This window comes from Pediculus humanus, genomic scaffold, assembly GCF_000006295.1.
Source record: "Pediculus humanus corporis 1103172107363 genomic scaffold, whole genome shotgun sequence".
Taxonomy (NCBI): domain Eukaryota; kingdom Metazoa; phylum Arthropoda; class Insecta; order Psocodea; family Pediculidae; genus Pediculus; species Pediculus humanus.
This window is the reverse complement of record NW_002986993.1, coordinates 126,834-146,710: the sequence shown is the minus strand read 5'-3', so window position 1 is coordinate 146,710 and position 19,877 is coordinate 126,834. Positions and strand designations below refer to the sequence as shown.

General features: G+C 27.0%; 4 protein-coding genes across 4 annotated transcripts; 2 read left to right on the top strand and 2 right to left on the bottom strand.

Annotated features, from left to right (window-relative positions):
* Positions 1–124: 124 nt before the first annotated feature.
* Positions 125–1,847, bottom strand: Phum_PHUM003220 (aminomethyltransferase,putative; the record flags this gene model as incomplete). Its single annotated transcript, XM_002422573.1, has 4 exons — positions 125–542; positions 615–777; positions 870–1,035; positions 1,380–1,847. 4 exons carry the CDS (start codon positions 1,845–1,847, stop codon positions 125–127), a joined length of 1,215 nt encoding a protein of 404 aa, XP_002422618.1.
* A 453-nt stretch (positions 1,848–2,300) lies between these two features.
* On the bottom strand, positions 2,301–6,595 carry Phum_PHUM003210 (regulator of telomere elongation helicase 1 rtel1, putative; the record flags this gene model as incomplete). Its single annotated transcript, XM_002422572.1, has 17 exons — positions 2,301–2,380; positions 2,547–2,691; positions 2,778–3,032; positions 3,118–3,513; positions 3,539–3,574; positions 3,616–3,858; positions 3,932–4,084; positions 4,165–4,278; positions 4,346–4,511; positions 4,579–4,643; positions 4,721–4,862; positions 4,935–5,169; positions 5,268–5,457; positions 5,541–5,654; positions 5,736–5,993; positions 6,065–6,418; positions 6,491–6,595. The coding sequence occupies 17 exons, from the start codon at positions 6,593–6,595 to the stop codon at positions 2,301–2,303; spliced, it is 3,051 nt and encodes a 1,016-aa protein (XP_002422617.1).
* Positions 6,596–8,789: 2,194 nt separating this feature from the next.
* Phum_PHUM003200 (alpha-1,6-mannosyl-glycoprotein beta-1,2-N-acetylglucosaminyltransferase, putative) lies at positions 8,790–10,799 on the top strand (the record flags this gene model as incomplete). Its single annotated transcript, XM_002422571.1, has 6 exons — positions 8,790–9,053; positions 9,163–9,404; positions 9,547–9,692; positions 9,774–9,943; positions 10,269–10,483; positions 10,583–10,799. 6 exons carry the CDS (start codon positions 8,790–8,792, stop codon positions 10,797–10,799), a joined length of 1,254 nt encoding a protein of 417 aa, XP_002422616.1.
* A 2,470-nt stretch (positions 10,800–13,269) lies between these two features.
* Phum_PHUM003190 (Pinin, putative) lies at positions 13,270–16,275 on the top strand (the record flags this gene model as incomplete). Its single annotated transcript, XM_002422570.1, is given in 9 exon segments — positions 13,270–13,385; positions 13,820–13,975; positions 14,054–14,084; positions 14,308–14,481; positions 14,561–14,855; positions 14,940–15,143; positions 15,224–15,307; positions 15,319–15,837; positions 15,875–16,275. The coding sequence occupies 9 exon segments, from the start codon at positions 13,270–13,272 to the stop codon at positions 16,273–16,275; spliced, it is 1,980 nt and encodes a 659-aa protein (XP_002422615.1).
* Positions 16,276–19,877: the final 3,602 nt, after the last annotated feature.

Here is a 19,877-nt window from a genome sequence, read left to right as displayed (position 1 = left end):
TTAAGAAGTAGCAGAAGAAAATTTTTGTCCATTTCCTCCCCTTCCCCCTCTTCCCCCTTCTTTTATTTGTTAAGTGAAAGAATAAGATGAAGAAAAATGAATAGAAATTTTTTTTTTTTTTTTATTAACGGTTATAATAATTAGATGGTATAAATGGCATTTTTGTAACCGTTGCCGGATATTGTTTTCCTCTTATTTTAACAAAAACTTGAGTGCCATTTTTAGAATATTTTTTTTCAACGTATCCCATTGAAACGGATCCACCTATGCTTGGTGATGGACAACCGCTTGTTATTTTACCAATTGGATTACCAGAATCATTTTCAATTATGCAATCGTGTCTCGGTGGGGGACCCTTAGTTGATTTTAATCCTATTCTTTTTTTCAATGTTCCTTCTTTTAATTGTTTTAATATAATTTCCCAACCTGGAAAATCTTTTCTTTCTCTCCTTTTTTTAGATACCAACCATGCCAAGGTAGCTTCTACCGGTGTGACCGATGTGTCTATGTCGTTACCGTACAAACAAAGACCAGCTTCGAGTCTTTAAATTTACAAAAAATGTTATATAACCTTTTCTCATCCTTTCATTAACAATAAATAAAGAGAAAAATACCTTAAAGAATCTCTTACGCCCAATCCGGCTAATTTAACATTTCCTGTTTTAGATTTTAAAAGTTCTCGAGTCACGTTTACTATTTTATCAGATGGTACAGATATTTCAACTCCATCTTCTCCTGTATAACCGCATCTCGTTACTCTACATCCAGGTACGTTTGCTAAAAAGAAAAAAAAAATGTACCGCGAATTACAAAAACAAAAAGAAATTCAAAATTCAAAATCACGTGACTTCGTCGTACCAAACTCTTACCAACTGTTGCCAACGTTGATTCCATGAAAAATAATTTGTCTAATGGTACGTCACATAATGGCTGAAGTACGGCAGGAGTTTCTGGTCCTTGAACGGCAATTAGAGACCATTCGTGTAAGTGTAAAAATTCAACGTCGACATTTTTATTTTCACTTTTCATTTCTTTCTATAATATTTATTATTATTAATATTAAATAATTAATTAGTTTTTTACTTAATGAAATTTATTCGTGTGGATTCTCTGAGTGGAGGAAACTGATTTCCTTAGAGAATATAAAAAAACCGTTGGAAAATTTGTAATAGTTAAAAATTTTTTTGTTACGCGCAAATTATTATTATTTTAAACAGTAGGAAATAATTAATCGTTTTGGTTTAATGTCAAAGGTCATAAATCCCCAACGAAGAACACATCGGAAAAATGATTAATTTTGTTTTGTGAGGAGAACATAGGGATTGGTTTTTATATCAAAGGCATTTTATATCGGGGGCGTGGGGGGAAAGAATTCTTACTTCCGTTCTCAGCATCAAATCTTTATCGTGATCTCTTCTTCCAGCATTTGACACGACGTACAAATAACCGTCACCGGTTTTAGTTACGATAAGATCATCTAAAATCCCTCCGGTAACTTTATCAGTGAATACCGTCAAACTTCCCTTATTTTCCGGTAATCCACCAACATCCGCCGTCGTGATTCTTTCAATTAATTCGATTCTATCTTTTCCGTGGATTTTAGTTTGAAGCATGTGCGACACATCAAATATGGAACAATTTTTTCTCGTGTGTAAATGAGATGATGTTATGCTATCGCTACCATATTGTACGGGTAAAAGAAAACCGGCAAAATCCACCATTTTCCCATTGTTTTCAACGTGGAAATCGTAAAGAGCCGTTTTAACCGGTTCAATTCCGGTCGATATATTTCTAACTAATAATTTTAATCCGTATTGAAAAAAATATGGAATTTTTAATAACTTCATGTTTCTAAAAATTTTAATTTAAATTTTAATTCATTGTTAATGTCCGCAAATAATAAAACAAATAACAAAAATAAATTTTTTGACCACCATTTTTTTTATTTATCCATATTGATTTTACCTCTTAAATTTTCCTCTCTCTCTCTCTCTTTAAATCCGCAAAATTTTCTTTTTCTTTTTCACTTAAATAAAACTACATGTTTTAAATAAATTTAAATTATTTAAATAAATATTTAATTCGACTTATTAAAAATTTAATTTTAAACTATTTAATTTACGATGATAATTTTCATACAATTATTATCTTTATCAGCGGTGAGGTCGGTCGGCAGAAGGGAGGGTCAAAGTTCAAAAGGTCACTTTTTTTTATTAATACAAACGTGATTATTTCTTTGTATATAAAAATATTTTTATTTTATTTTCAATTATGACAAATTTTTTTTAACACGTATAAAGTTAAAAATTTTTAATTCCTCTTTTCTTACAAGCAGCTGACCATTCAATTTTATCTTTAGCTTTGATACAAATTCGAAATCCTAAAAAGAAAAGAAATATTAGTGGGAAAATATTGAAAAAACGTTTTTTTTTCTCTTAATAGATTTCCAATAATTAATAAAATTTTATTTATTTCGTGTCAACGACCTTTACTATTTTTTTTTTTCGTTTTTCTTTCTTCGATTATTATTTTTAAAAAAATTTCACCTGCGTATAAATTTTTATTTCCCGCTTTTAAAAAAACTTCATCCATCGTTGAAATCATATCCGTCAAAGATGTTTCTCCTCTCATGTAATTCGACGAAGCGAGTTTAAATTTAAAATTTTCATTTACCGACAGGAAAATTTTAACCTGAAAAACAAAAAAAAAAAAAAAAAAAAATTGTTCCTCCTCAACTTCGACTTCTTTATCGAATTGGTACAACAACAGGTACCCACCGAAGAATAATAATTGATTAATTTTTCTTTCAATTCTTTTTCGTATTTATTTTCCACTATGACGTCACCGTCGTTTTTCGCAGCAGGTAACAGGGGTTTAACCTTTATATGTGAATATTTTTTTGGTTGGCTTCCCTCAGATGATTCCGGGGATGAAAATAAAGAGGGAGAAAGTTTAGGGCAACAATTTTTTTTGTAATTTTCCTCTTCGTCATCACTCAATTTTCTTTTGTTATTTTCTTGTACTACTACTTCCTGTAAATAGAATAATAAATGTAGCCATTCCCAATTTTATTTAAAATTCATTTTTTTTTTTTTTTTTTTTTTAATAAAAAATTACATTTAAATTTTCCCGAGATGAATAATTATCTAAATTTTTTCTAGCCAATTCTATGGCATCGGATAGGGATGTCGTAGCTCCTGTTTTCCTCCCCACCGAATTCCCATCATCATTATATTTTTTATTCGATTTATATTTAAATAATAAATTTTCTGGAGTCAAATCATCGTCCTCGTATTTTATATTAGTGTGACCTCTTGATTTCCGTTCTTTGTTTATAATTTGAGTTCCCGACGATTCCGACCGGGATTTCCCTTCGATTCCCGATAAATCCATTCTTGGTCCCGTTCTTTTCGGGGGTTGTTTTTTATGATCGTATTCTTCGTATGAAAATTTCTTTGCTATGGGACAACCATTTCCATCTAACGGTTGACAGTGAATTTCTTCCACTCCCAACTAAAATAACAACAAACGATTTTACTTTTCCGACTTTTCCGACAGACCAGACGACATTAAGCTGACGGGAGAATATTAATACTCAATAATTCGACTCCTTACCGCACCCGAGTGTACGTTTTTAAAAAAATCACTGATTAATTTTTTTGCAGTTGGAAAATTACTCTCCGTCGGAAAATCATCTCTCAACCAAGATGATATGTTGTAAAATAATCTCGGCCATGCAAATCGATAATCTACAAGAATAATGACTCCGTAATCTTTTCCGTGTCTAATAACTCGTCCGATGGCTTGATTGGTTGCTTTCATTGCTTCTATGGATAGATAGGGTTGATTGTACAATTTCTACGATTGGATTAAAAGGTAAATTAATGATAACATTTAAATCCTTGATACGCTCCTTAAAACTTAAACTTACTTCTTCCGTTTTGGTTTTCTCATTGTAAATCATGAGGGATTCCGAATATTTTTGCTTTCCAATAACTCTTAAATCTTGTATGGGAGGAAAGGGAACTCCAATTATGAATACACCTCGGCAATATTGATCCTTAAAATCCATACCTTCGGAAATCTATTATAGAAAATCATATGTAAAACTTGGTAATCGTAATTAGGTATATACATTTCTTTAATCGGTTCAAAATATTTTACCTTTCCGCGAAGGACACCCATTAAAATGGCACCGTTACCAGAATCTATTGCTCTACGATAATTTTCCATACAATTGATAAATTCGTTTTTGTTACGTGGCTCGACAAAAACTCTCTAAAACAAAGACTCACATTTTCTATTTTGCAAAAAAAAAAAAGGAAAAAAGGAAAAAAAGAATTACCTTTAAAGAATTTAATCGGGTCCAAATTCCTAAATCTTTTTCCCACGATTCTTTTAAACTTTGCATCATCGTGTAAGAAGAAAATAATAATAATATACCATCAGGTATGGACGCGATAAGATTAGTCAAAGACATTCCTAACGACGAAACGTACTTGGGATCGTTCCTGGTTTTTAAACGAAATAGATTTTAAATTTACATAAACGTAATTTATATAATAAATAATTTCATACCTATTTTTATAGGCTCCATCCATTTTGACATTGTTAACTCCTGTTCCGAGTATGACAAAAGGAACCTTTTAAAACAAAACAAAAAATTTTATTCAGTTAAAAACAAAAAAAATTTTGTTTTTAACTGTCATTATCAATATACCTGACATTTTTTTGCTATGTGTTTATTTTCCAATGTAACAGGTTTGGGAAGACCCAATTCATAAATAAATGTTCTAAGAGGTGATAAAGTTCCACTAGTAATGATAATAGATTGAGAACCAAGCGCTAATAAACTCTTTATCCTAAAATAAATAAATAAGTTTCTTTTTATCAAAAAATCTATACCATTAATCAAGTCATTGTCAAAAACTCACCCGAAAGATGGATTAAAACAATACAAAGAAAATTTTTTTGCAAAATGTCGTTCAGGATCTGTTGTTATCACACATTTAAACGATCTATCCACAATTGATTTATCAAAACTTCTAACTGTTGATCCATACATAACACTCATCATTTTTTCCAACAAATTAAATGTTTCCAATGTGCTTCCTGTCAGTGAAAGTTTTTCCGAATCACTTTTAAATGAAGAAATGCCATCGATAAGCACTCTGGATTTATCATCGTTTATCTAAATTTTATAATATTATTAATTTTTTTAATTTTACTAAATTAGTTTTTCAAAAAATTAAAATTTAACCTTACACCAGCACTACTTAAAAAATTATAAAGTTCAGAGACAGGTAAAAGTTCATTGGAAGCATTCATTTCACTAAGTGCCGATTCTAATTTTTGTAGCATTTCAACCATCATCATAGAATTTGATACATGTTTGGATACATCGATTTCTTCATCTTCTATTAAATCCTCAGTGAGTTTACTTAGGCTAAGCATAACCTACAAAATGATAAAAGTTTAAATTGTGACAAAAAATATTAACATTTACTGAATGAAAAAAAAAAAAACAAAAAAAGTTTTACATCTTGAATATTTTTGATTCCGATGGCAACATCGAGAGATGTAAAGCTAAACTCATAACTTTCTTCGCAAGTGGAAGGCACATTGTGACCTTCATCAAAAATAATAACATCATTCTAAAAAAGAACATTTAATTTATTAATATCAATTTAAACTTAATTTCAATAATTGATGTGTTTTTAAAAAATTTAACTAACTTGTAATTGCAAACCATTTGATTCTCTAGATTCTCTATCGATGATATAATTATATGGAAGTAAAAGAATATCTGCAGTTTCACTGGCTCTTTTAGCCAAAAAATAAGGACAAATTCCACATGATTTTCCTATCGATACTAAATCTTCTATGTCTAAAACCTCTCCCGATTGATAAAATCTTTTAAAATCTTTTTCATATGATAACTTTGTATAATATTTACATTTTTTAGATTTGACTAATTCTTTACATTTAACAGTCTGTGAAAAAAAAATCACTCTTTAATAAAACAATATTTTATAATAAGTCAGAAAAATTGACAATATAATACCTTTATGTAAGAATCTTTTTCTTCTAAAACAAGTTCATTTATGCATAATTGATCCCTAGCTCCCATTACCCTTACATGAAGACCTTCTATGTCACATTTTCTAACTTCGCTAACTGTTTGAGCAATTTGAGAATGAGTTCTTGCTGTATACCAAACTTTTGATTTGGATTTGACTCCCCAGGGTCCCTGATGTTCAGTACTTTCAAAATGAGGACTATTGAGTTCTTTATTAGAATCTTGAGTAACATGTACGACAGCATTTTTTTTTTTTCTTTTTGCCCAAGCTGTGACAGGTGCGAATAGGCACAGTGTTTTGCCCGTACCAGTCGGAGATTCTAAAACTGCATGAGTTTTCTAGAAACAATTCACACACTTTTATAGTTTTTAAATTGACATTAAATTTATCTTTTTAAGCAAAAAATTTACCTCATCTAAGCAAGTGAGAACTTTATTCATGTAACTCTTTTGGATGTCGTATGGAATCGGGTAAGGAAAGCTAACATCATATCCTCTTAAAGAAATCACTGACATGACTTAAAAAAATTAATAAAAATTTCCTAGACGTTTAAAATGATATGTCAAAAAGAGCGCGTAATTTTTATTTTATTCTAAGAGTGCGGTGACAATAAAATTATTAAACTGCAAAAAATTTATTTTTAAATAAAAATAATAATGAATACTTTTCAAAAAAGAAATCTAATTACATTTTTTCGAATTGGTAAAATATACTTGAGGAAATTTGTAAAAATTTGGGGAATTTTCAAACGGATTCATTTTTAATTCTATTTCCACGTCATTAAACCGTGAATGTGTAGCAGACGACATTGATTTAGTTTTTTTTCCGTCTTTCAAGTAATATGTAGTCAAATTTTTTTTTTATTTTTTTTTTTATTTTGAAGAAATATCACATAAAAGTGTGATTCGTTAAAAAAACTAGACGTTAGTTATTATCAAGATCATGTAGTCATGTAAGTAAATTAATAATTTGCCTTAAATTTTTTTTAACGTTTAAATTTTATTAGGAAAGTCGAGTGGAGAAATCTATAAGTGTTAACTTTCTTTTATCCACTTCCTACTTTTTTTTTCTTTTTTTAGAAAATACGTTTTTATAACAAAATGTCATATTTTTAGAGTACAATTAAATTAAATTTTTTCTTTTTTTGTATGACAGCATTGATATTAATTTTCTTCTCTTTTTCACATTTGCAACATTTTGCTTTTTTTTTTTTTTTTTTTTTTTTTTTATTGTCCGAAGTTATTTATTTACAAGTTTCGAATGATATTTAAGTAATATTTCATAACAAAATAATTCAATTTTTATAAATAAAATTTTCAATAAAAATCATAAAAAATTTTATATTTGTAAATATTTTTATTGTTACCTGATAAAAACTAGAATGTGACACCCTGACATTTATATAAAAAAAGTTTTTTTTATTTTATTTTTAGGTTATAAGGAAAAAAGAAGATGTTAGTTTAAAACAAAAAAAAAAATTAAGGAGTTGGAAAATTTTATTTTCGTCTTTAACTTGTTCGTTTATGATGAGTTAAAAAAAATTTTTTACTTTGTTACCAAGTGTTTCTATTCACCTTTTTAGGTAAGTTCATAATGAATTTTTAATTATTTTAAAATTTAAAACAAAAATCAATCAATCAATCAATCAATCATTTCGACAAACAAAAAAAAAAAAATTTTTAAATTTGAAATTGTGCCAATATGAAATCAAACTGCGAATATTAATAAATGTTTCTCGAAATTGTAAATGTTTATTTCCTTGTTACTGCAAAGACTTATATTTAACATAGCCATTAAAATGTCACACAGTTTTTTTTTTAGTTAAAACAACTATATTAAAAAAAAAACAAGTTTTTCTTTTTAAAAAAAGAAACTTTTTAATATTGTTTAAAAAACGAGAAAAATTTGAATATTTTGTAATTTACCTTTGAAAAAATTTTTATTTAATTAAGATTTAATTTGTGTTCTTCTTTCAAGGTATTTCATTTAATTAAATTCTTTTCCTGATATTAATATGCTTGAGAATTTTATTCATCATGTGACAAATTTTTTTTTTTGTATTTTCAAATAACGAATAAAATAATGTTCGAAAAAAATTTATGTAATAATTTAAAAAAAAAAAAAAAAAAATTATTTATTTATTTAATAACTTTTTCTTTACATAAATATAAATTATTTAAATAAATAGATTTTCCACATTAGAATTTCATTGTTTTTCTTTTTCTTGCAAAAGTAAAACGTTTTCAACCATTGTGACTCCATTTTTTTTTTTTAATATTCGATTATGTTACACAAAAAGCCAAGCCAAGGATAAACTTAATAACGGTTTTAAATTTTTATTTAAAGAGTAAATAATTTTGTGAAGGTAATACTACGATAAGAATAATTTACAAAAATTATATTTCTTACTATGTTAAAAAAAAAAAATAGAAATGAATTCGATTTATTATTATTATTATTTATTTATTTATTTATTTGTTTTAGGTGATTTAGACTGGGATCGTATTTCAACGGTTAATATGATGCGATCAGGTAAATAAAAATTATTTATTTATTTATTTATTTTTTTTTTAAAAAAATAACTCCATTGTGTATTATAAATTTTTTTTTTTTTTTTTAGGACGACATAAAGTTCTAATTCCGATTCCACCAGTTCGAAAACGTCGACCGCCATCTTATTTGCGAACCATTATATTATTTTCATTGATTATGTTTATTTGGTTGCACATAGCAATAACGTACCACGAAACGGATTGTGATACGAGCGTGGAAAACGATTCATTAAGTTTCGTACCGTCAGATATTCAAAAATATTTAAAAGTTAGACCTCGGTCTGATAATTCAACGTCGAATGGTAAAAATATTTTAAGCGTTTCCGATATAAAAGCGGAAATAGAAAGATATAACGGGAGGCAATACGTTCACAACGAAGATATTTTCGGACCGTTGCAAAACGATTCGTTGATTATTATCGTACAAGTAAATTAATTTTCATAATTATATATTTAAAAAAATCTATTTTTTGTGTTTGTCACTTTCGATTATTCACGTCGTCGTCGTCTGCTTTCACTTTTTTTCACAGGTTCACGTAAGAATCAGATATCTTCGTCATTTGATAGTGAGTCTCGCACAGGCTCGAGACATTGACACAACGTTATTAATTTTCAGCCATGATTTTTTCAATTCGGAAATAAACGATCTGATACAGAGCATAGATTTTTGTAAAGTTTTGCAAATATTTTATCCATATTCGATACAAACTCATCCGAATACGTTTCCAGGACCTTCGCCAAACGATTGTTCGAGAAACATGACAATCGAAGAGTGGGTTTTACTACTTTATTTTCCCTTATTTGTAAAAATGCGAAAAAAAATTTTTTTACGAGTAATGACGGGAGGGGGGGGGAAGAGGAGCGTTTAGAAAGTGATGAATCACATTTTAATTTTTTGGGTTTTTTGTTCGTAGAGCTTTGAAAAAAAATTGTGTGAATGCCGAATGGCCGGATATGTACAGTCACTATAGAGAGGCTAAATTTACGCAAGCTAAACATCATTGGTGGTGGAAAGCGAACAGAGTTTTTTCACAGTTGGAAATAACACGTTACCACACGGGTAAATTTTCTTTTTTTTTTTTCGCATGCAAAGAAAAGACAAACTGATTGTTTATTATTATCATTATTATTGTTTTTCCAGGTTTGGTTTTATTTATCGAAGAAGATCATTTTCTTGCCGAAGATTTTATTCACGTGTTAAATTTAATGAAAAAAACACAACCGCAAAATTGTCGGAATTGTGATGTTTTTTCACTGGGAACATATCACAAAGTATTTTTACGTAACGTTTATTACGTATATTCTCATAGAGTAAGTTTAACCGATCGCATCATTTGTCAATGCATATCCTTATTTATTATTATTATTATTATTATTATTATTATTATTATTATTATTATTATTATTATTATTATTGTTGTATTTTTTGGATTCGAAGTCGTGAGAAAAAGAAAAATTTGTATTTGTTTAGGTGTATTGCATTTAGAAGCATGTTTGCATATGGGGTGCAAAAAAAAAAGAAGTCATAGAGAAATAAAAATATATATTTATTTTTTTTTTTTAGCAATCCTTTTTTTTTTTACGTTTAATTAAAAAAAATTTATTTTTTAAAAAATTAATTGACAAAATTTCACAGATAGAAACATCGAATTGGATAAGTAGCAGGCACAACATGGGAATGGCATTGAATAGAAATATATGGAACGAAATAAAAAAATGCGCCATTAATTTTTGCACATACGACGATTACAATTGGGATTACAGTTTGCAAATCGTATCGAATACTTGCCTACCGAAAAAATTATTCGTTATGATGCCGAGAGCTCCGAGAATATTTCACATAGGAGAATGGTAAATCAATCAATCAATCAATCAATATGACGACGAATTCGATCGTGGTAAAAAGAATTAATTAATTGATTTGATTTTTTTTTTTTTTTTTTGTCACAGCGGATTTCATCATAAGAAAAAAGACTGCGAAGCGACAACGTTTTTAAATCAAATTCAAACGACATTGAAAACATCTAAAAAATATCTTTATCCTAAAAAATTAAAAGTTCATTCTCTGATATTAAGGAGAGATAATGTTAAAAATGGAAACGGAGGTTGGACGGATCTACGAGATCATCAACTTTGTTTAAACATTTCATCGTCATCGACGAGTTAACGTTAATAACAAACAAATATTATTATTATTATTATTATTATTATTTATTAAAAAAATTTTTCTAGATGATGATGATGATGATGATGATTTTGCCTTTTTAAATAAAACGACCAATATTTACATTATATATATATATTTTAAAATTTATGTTTTTTTTTTTTGGTTGTTGTTAATTTTGTTAGATTTTTTGTTTTTAATTTTATTCTATAATTTATTAAAAAAAAAAAAAAAAAAAAAATGTGATGACGTAAAAATGTGATAAATAAATAAGTTTTTTATTTTTACTTCTCATTATTCAGAAAATGTCTGTTTAATTTATTCTATAGGGCCAATAATAATAATAATAATAATAATAATAATAATAATAATAATAATTTTATGTATTTTACAATTTTTTTTTTTTTTTTTTTTTTGTAACTGATTTTAATGTTGTAGTTTTATGTTTGTTTGTTTGTTTGTTTTAATTTGATTATTTTCTGGTTGTGCCATAGTATAAATAAAAAAATATTATAAAATGTGATGATGATGATGATGATATTATTAGTTTTATCAAATTTTTTTTTTTTGTAATGTTCACCAATTGATTGTATTTTTTCTCTCTCTCTCTCTCTCTTTAATATTCACACGGAATTAAAATTTAGTCATAAATAAGTATTATGTACATAATTTTCGACAATCATAAATGTATTATTATTATTATTATTATTATTTAAAAAAATCTTTTTTTTTTTTTTAGTTTTGTTATAAAGTTTATCGTTTGTTATAAAATAAATGAAATTAAAATACGCATTTTATAAGTATTATTATTATTATTATTAATAACTGTTCGAAATGATTATTATTATTATGTTGTTGTGTTTGTCATCATTCCCATTATTATTACTTGTTATTATTATTATTAACATCATTTTATGTAAAAAAAATTTTTTTTTTATCGTTCGTACAAAATTATGTTGGTGCTTTTAAATATAATTAAACTAATTAAGGATTAATTATTTAATAATAATAATAATAATAAATGAAATCAGTATTATCGATTGTTTTATATACAAAATATATAATTTGTAAATAATAATAATAATAATTTTTAACATTCTGCCAATGTTTTTGTTTAAATTTACGCTTTAAAATTTATTTCTGCATTTTAATTTTGTTATTTTTTGTTATTTATTTTTTTATTAAAAAAAAAAATTAAATTACGGTTGATTTATTTATTTATTTATTTATTTTTGTTAAATGTAGGAGATGAAAAAATTATTTTAATTGCCAAATTTATTATAATTAATTGTTATTAATTAAATTGAGTACGGTATTGAAGTAAAGCGCACAATTTTCTTTTTTTTTATTTTATTTTATTTTATTTATAATAATAATAATAATGAAATTTTTTTGAGTGATTTTTGTTTACAAATGATTATTATTATTATTATTATTACACGATTTTAATTTTTTATTTGACAAAAAAATTTTTTTAACAAAACTAGTCTTATTATATATACATATACTTAAAGTACAATTTATTTAATTATTTATTAAATAATTATTTGTTTTTTTTTTTTTTGTTGTTGTTGTTGGCATATAAAATCCATAATATATATATTATTTCAATATGTGAACTTTTTTTTTTTTTTTAAACTTTATTATTTTATTTATTTATTTATAAACTTTTTATATTTTATTTATTTTAATTAGGAATGAGAATTGGTTTTTAGAACTTTAATTAATTTTTGTATACAGCCGGAATTATTTATTTATTTTTCATTTAAAATAATTTTGTTAAAAAAAACTTATTAATTCCATGATGTTTTTACGCGGGCAAAACAAGTATCGGTTTATTATTATTATTATTATTATTATTATTTTATATTATTGTAAAAACTTTTAAAATGGTTAATTTATAATTAAACTAATTTAAAAATATTTTCAAATAATTTTATTTAAATGGCCGCCAACGTTCATTTTTAAAATAATTATTCGGTAAATTGGACTCGAATTTTATACGAAATTTTTTTGTAAAATATATTTTATTCTTCGATTAATAATCGAAACATTTTTTTAAAGGAAAAACAAACATTTTAAGCATGTATAAGCGTTTTATCATAATATAAAAGTAATAAATAAATTATTATTTTCTTATCATACAGTTTCAGGTTGATTAATAAAAGATTTAAATAATGATAAAGCTTAAATATTCTTTTATTTTTAAAAATGTTTATTTAAAATAAAGTTTAAAATATTTTTTAGAAATAATAGTAATTATTATTATTAATAAAGAATTAAATTTAATTTAAAATTCAAATTAAAAAAAGTTATTATAAGATTTATTCGAATTGCATTTTAACATCCGATGAGTTGGCGTACATATTTCATTGATTTCTATTACCACGACTTTGGCCATTTTTTCTCGTGTTTGTTACTCTATGATTTAAATTATTCCATGAAGTCAGGTTAATGCAATGTTTATATAATCATGTTGAATTTATCTAAAATTCAGTTAGAACTTGAACGGGCGAAAGAAAAATTAAGAAATGTTGAAGAAACAATTCAAAAAGTAGAAGGGAAAACATTTTCAAATGGCCCAATTCGGTATGGTTAAATATTGTTTCAACTCCGCGTCTACCGACATTTAACATTTTACCTATGAATTTGTTTAAGTTTTGTTTACTATATATATATTTATATCCGAATTTCTTTAAATCAAATAATAACATCTATATATGTGTTTTTTTGCTCTTATAATAATAATTACGGTATTATCTTTAAGTAAATTATTGTAAATTTTTTTTGAGATATTATAGAAATTTCATGTTCACATATAAAACTTAACTATAAAAAATGTTGAAAAGAAATTGATATGTTTTGTAAAATTTAAGGGTGTGGTGTTGAACTGTTAGTACTTGTAAACTAATTTAATGTTTGAACTCGTTTTTTATTAATACTTTTATTACATGACCGATTGGAAACTTGTTAAATGAATTATATGTATTATTATACTAAGGAGCATAACATTTTATTTTCAGGTATGGTAACATAAAAGTTGAATTACATACAGATAAAAACAAACATATTGGTGCCTTTGATGATTCCAAAAATCAAAGAAGGAGAGTTATAGCCTCTGCTATTGATTCAAGAATTCAAAGACCAATTCCAGAAGATGGTTCCTTTAATTTAAAGAGGTAAATTTTAACAAAAAAAAAATTACAATTCGAAGCAAAATTTTATTACTTATTAATAAATAATATAATTACTTTTAGGGGAATAAGTGGTGACGTCAGACCTCAAGGAGTTTTTGCCAGGTTAATATAAATTATTATTATTATTATTATGCGGTGTTTGTTGTGTAATTAAAATGAAAAATATTAAATTTATTTTAGATTATCCGGACTTCCGTACAATGTGCAGCCTGAAGATGAAGAAGAAGAAGAAACAACGAAAAAGGTATTTTTAATATTTTTAATGTTTTTTTTTTTATAAGTGAAATGAAATTAATTCATTTTAATCATGACAGCCTGCATTGCCATCGAGAGTTTTCACCACAGCAACAGAAGCACCTTCTCGTCAAGAAGTAATTGCTGCTCAAACAGTAGATGAACAAAGCAAGCAAAGGCATAAAAGAATGTTTGGAGCCCTTGTTGGAACTTTACAAAAATTTCGTAAAGAAGAAACTAGAGTTAGGGAAAGAGTAAGTTTTGTGTCGATTAAAATAAATATCTTATTTCATATGTGTAATAAATTTTAATTTTCTTTTTCGTTTTCGGCAGGAAGAAAAAAGATTAAAAGTTGAGAAAAAATTAGAAGAAGATGCTAAAAGAGAAAAGGAAAAATTAATGCAAGAAAAGCGGGAACTCTTTTTAGAAAAGAAAAGACGAGAAGTTGAAATAAAAAGAATAGAATGGAGTTTGAATAGAGTCAAAGAATACGAAGCTTGGGAAGCAAATGTTATCCCTCTGAAAAATTTCATTCAAACCCAGGCAAAACCTCATTTATTTTACTTACCATGTGTTCACAATGATAAAACAGAAGAACGTTTGGTCATTAGTCAAAAATTAGTAGAAAGTAAGAATCCGTTAAAATCAGCAAAGTGTGGATATTTTATTTATTTAAACTGACATTTCGTTTTGTAAAATTTTAAAATTTTAGAAATGATTGAAAAAAGAAAAAATAATCTTAAAGAAGAAATAGAAAACAGCGAGAAAAAGGCGAGGAAAACGGCAACCGAAGTTGTTGAAGAAGAAGAAGAGGCCGAAAATATTCCGGAAAGTAATGAGGAAACCCATGCCGAAGAGCATTTGACTCGTGAAGATTTCGAAAATGAAAACAAAGAAAATGGATACCTCGTTGAAGGTGAGTTTTTTTTACTTCTCATCAAAAGGTATTTTATTTAGAATAGGTATTAAATGCAAACGATCAATTTGATATTGTAGATGTTAAGAAGCATGTCGATTCGGAAAAAATGAATCAGGTGGAAGAAATGAAGGAGAGAAGTAAAATGAAAGATTCCGATAAAAGTGACGATGAGAAAATGAAAGGGATGAAATGAATAAGGAAGAAGAGCAAAATGACAGCAGAGAAGATTTATCAATGACCCGAACGGATGAATCGAATATAAAACCCGATGACAGTTATCAAGAAGTATCGAATCCGGTTCCGGTAGAAGAATCTGAAAATCAGTACAATGTAGATAACGAAAATCCCATTAATTCCCCCCGACAAAACGATGAAGAAAACAAGGGTGGGAACGGAGAAAACGACAAAGATGATGTGGAATCGAATCGTATTCATACGGAAAAGGAAGATACCGTGGAAGAATCGAGACCCGAAATTCTAAACCAAGTGCCCGCGGTATCAAGTGATGAGAACATTAACGAAGACAAAGTAATGAGGGAAAACGAGGGATCCGATGATGATAAGAAAAAAAATTTAGAGGATACCAATGACAAACCAAACGAAATCGTTTTAGATAATAATTTAAAACCGGAGGACTCCTCCTCCGATAAAAAAGAACTCGAAAGTGAAAGTGAAAACAAAACGGAGGAGAGTAATTCGAAAAAAAAAATTATAGAAAATACACGGAGTGAAAAAAGTGCGAAAAGCAGTGAAAAAACGAGGCGTAGAGAAAGATCGAGGAGTAGAAAGGACGAGAGGAGGGGGCGTTCGAGGAGTCCGAGAAAAAGATCGAGATCCCCGAGATTTTCTTCGAGAAATAAAAGTTACAGGAGGAGATCGAGTTCCCGAAGGAGGAAAACACTCGGAAAGAGGAGTCGTTCGAATTCACCGTCGAGAAAATCGAGAAAATCGAGGTCTCCATTTTCCAAAAGGGGTCGGAGGAGTGCGACGAATTCTTCGAGAAAACGATCGCCCCACGTCAGAAGTCGGAGGAGTTCATCAAAAAGTTCCGTTTCCGGTTCGCCGAGAAAAAGAAAATCGAAATCGTCCTCGTCGTCGGATTCCGATTAAAAAAATTATTTATATATAAATACATACATAGACAAAAAATGTATTAATAATAATAATAATAGTGCTCTTGATAATTTTAAAATAATAATAATAATAATAATAATACTTATTTAATTAGTAAAGTTTACTTTTTAAAAATCGGTTAATCAATACGCGGATACAATTATTATTTATTTTAAATGAAAATGATGAGAAACTTTTTTTTTTTTTTGCACTGCTTTTTGTGATAACTGTAATCCTTTTTTTTTTTTTTTAATAATTAAAATGGAGAGCTATTAGTTAGTTTTTTGTTTTTAGAATCGCCATTACGCAATTTATTAAGAAAAGTAATTAAGAAGAAGAAGAAGGAACCGGACGTTTAATAAATCGTAATTTTTTATTAAAAAAAAAATTCCGTTGATTTTTACGTGTCGGTCGATTGATGAATATATACCCCTCCCCTCCCTCCCTCTCCACCCCCTTCTAAGAATATGACAATCCTATGTGAAATGGATGTTGGTAACAAACAAAAAAAAGAAAAGATTTAATACAAATATTTAAAAAAAGTTTTTTTTTTGTTTTAAATTATAATTTCCTATCTTGTTAAATATTGATAAGAAAATTATTTATTAAAATATGATATCGAAGTGGAGGGAGGGGAGGGGTTGGGAAAAAACGATTCGACAAAATGGTCAAGGTATAAAAATGATAGAGAGAAAGAGAGAGAGGAAGGGAGAGGAAGGGAGAGATAGGAAGTGATAATTAAATTTTAGTTAATTTTAGACGAACGAATATTCATCAAAGGGGTGGCTAAATGAATGTAATTACCTTTTCTCTCTCTCTCTCTCTCTCTTTTTTGCCTCTCTTTATAATTTCATATATATTTTATTTAACACAAAAAAAAAAAAAAGGTAAATTTTAATTAAAATGTCTGCCATCTATCTATCTATCTACGTTTCACCTTGATTTTATATACACACTCTTGTAAAATTTTATCATTTTCCAACTCTCTCTATCTCTCTCTCTCTCTCTCTCTCTCTCTCTCTCTCTGTCTCTCTCTCTCTCTCTCTGTCTCTCTCTCTCTCTGTCTCTCTCTCTCTCTGTCTCTTTCTCTCTCTCTCTCTCTATTTTCTCGATATTTGAAAATATATTTTAATTTTTATTTAAGGAAATTATTATTTAAGGAAAAATGAAAGAACTAATTTGAAAAATTTTTCTTTCTTTTAACTATTAATTATTTAAAATTGAAAAATAAATTTTAATAATAATAATAATAATAATAGTAAAAATTATTAATAATAATAATAAAAAATAAAAAAAAGATTATATATAAATACATAAATCTTTTTCACTCTTATATAGTTGGAAAAGTGGATAATGGAAAATTGTGATCTCTCTCTCTCTCTCTCTCGTATTTGTCATCTCGTAACAAAAGAAAATTTTTTTTTTTGAAACTCTTTAACCAAATTTTCACAACGAAGGGAAAAATTTTTTAAAATACAAAATATAGTCGATGAGAAAAACATATAAACAATTAATAAAAAAAAATTTTCATTTTTTTAAATATAAGAAAATTATCATTATTATTATCGATAAATTTGTCATTTAATCATCATCATCATCATTATCGACTTTTAAAAAATTGAAAAAATTTGTCGGTATTGTAAATTGGGGGGGGGGGGGAAATGGTTTTTATATTTAATAAACCATAATTGATGTGTAAAAAAAAGGAAAAATAATATTCGAGTGTAAATGAGGTCGAAAAAAAAAAGAAAATGGCGGATATAATAAGAATTCAAGTCGTGAATGAGAAAGAATGTCATTCAAAGAATTTTCTTAATATCTATTATTCCATAAAGAGAAAATATTTCAATAACGTGAAAAGAATTTTCATATGGAATTCAAAAAAAATCATTTTCACCAAAAAAAGAAAATTTTTCAATCGATTTTTCTCACCCATTTTCACTCTCTCTCGTTTATAGAATTTTAATCAACGTTTTATTCCCCCGTGTGTGTGTGTGTGTATATTATTATTATTATCGAGAAAAAAAAATCGATCAATCGATCGATCGATCGATACGATTCGATTCGAAAAACAAATCATTTCCGCCATTTTTTTTTTTTTTCGTTTTGCAAAAGTAAAAGAAAAATCATATGAAAAGCTAATCGATTAAAATAATAAGATGGGGAGGTGATGGGGGGTGATGGGTACGGGGATGGGGGAGGGGAGGGAGGGAAAAGTTTTTTTATATAAAAGCAAGTTGTTTTGTGCGTGATATTTTTAAGATTTCGCCCCTTTAAAAAAAAAATTTTCCAACTCATTTAAACTTTTTTTTTACTCTCTTTCAAAAAAATTTTCCTTTTTTCTAAGAGGAAAAACGTTTACGGGTAAAATTTACAATTCGAAATTTTTTTTACGAACGTTGATTTATTATTATTATTATCAAATTGATAATATTATTATTATTATGTTTATTATCGAAAAGTTTATTGAGTGAAAAAAAATTATACAGACGATGACGATGACGGTGACGACTGGAGAAAATAATTATGGAGTCAAATAATATTTGAATGGATGCAAATTAAGTGTGTGAGTGTGTGCGTGTGAATAAATAATAATGATAATATGAACGTTATCGATAAGGCTCGAAATTAAAAAAAAAAAAAATTAAATTGACGTTTTATTTTAAATTGAATACGAAAAAAGAAAATTTTTTTTTTTTTTTTGTGATAAAAACTTTTCAATATTTAACTAAAACCGGGAAAATTCAAACGAAACGTCTCCAACAGATTTTTTCTTATCAAAAATATTTTCTCTCTCTCTCTCTCTCTTTCATTGTTCTTTGGGAAAAAAAAAATTTTTTTTTTTGTTCAGCCTAGTCCGATTCCTTTGTTCCATCATTTTTTTTTCCTTTGTGTTAAAAAATAACCTTTGAAATTTGCAAAACAATTTTTTTTTATTTTTTCATTTTAAATTTTCTTTCTCTCTCTCTCTCTGTCGAAAAAACCGTTAATTACTAAGCGAGGAAACAAATGTAATTATTATCATTATTATTTTCATGCGAAAAGAAAATTTTTTTATGGTGATAAAAATGATAATAAAATGTAAAAAAAATAAAATTCGCAACAGGTATGCACACGTCCATTAATTCTAAAAAATTCCTTTTTTTTTTTTTTTAATTTAATTGAGATATTTCTATTCGTCACCATCGCCGCCACCACCACCACCACCGCCACCGCCATAATAATTCCCTCTACTTCCTTCCAATAAAATAAAAAATGGTAACCGCGCAGAAGTATTGAAGAGAAAAGTGAGAAAAGAAAAGAGGAAAATTTTTTCAATTTTTAACTTTTTTTTTTTTTTTATCGAGTCAGAATTGAAACGCGAGTTGAAGACGACGACGAGGACGACGAGGACGACGTCAGCGAACGTCGAAAAGGAAAACGTTCGGCGCCTTTGATGCGACGACGGAATATTATTTTACATCCTTATAGGTAATTAATATCATTATTATTATTATTATTATTATTACTATTATTATTCGCTTCTTTTTTTTAAAAAAAAAAAACCAAATGAAACGAACGGTTTGTGATGTAAAATCAAATTGTTTTCCCACGTGTTGATTCGTCGTCGATAAATTT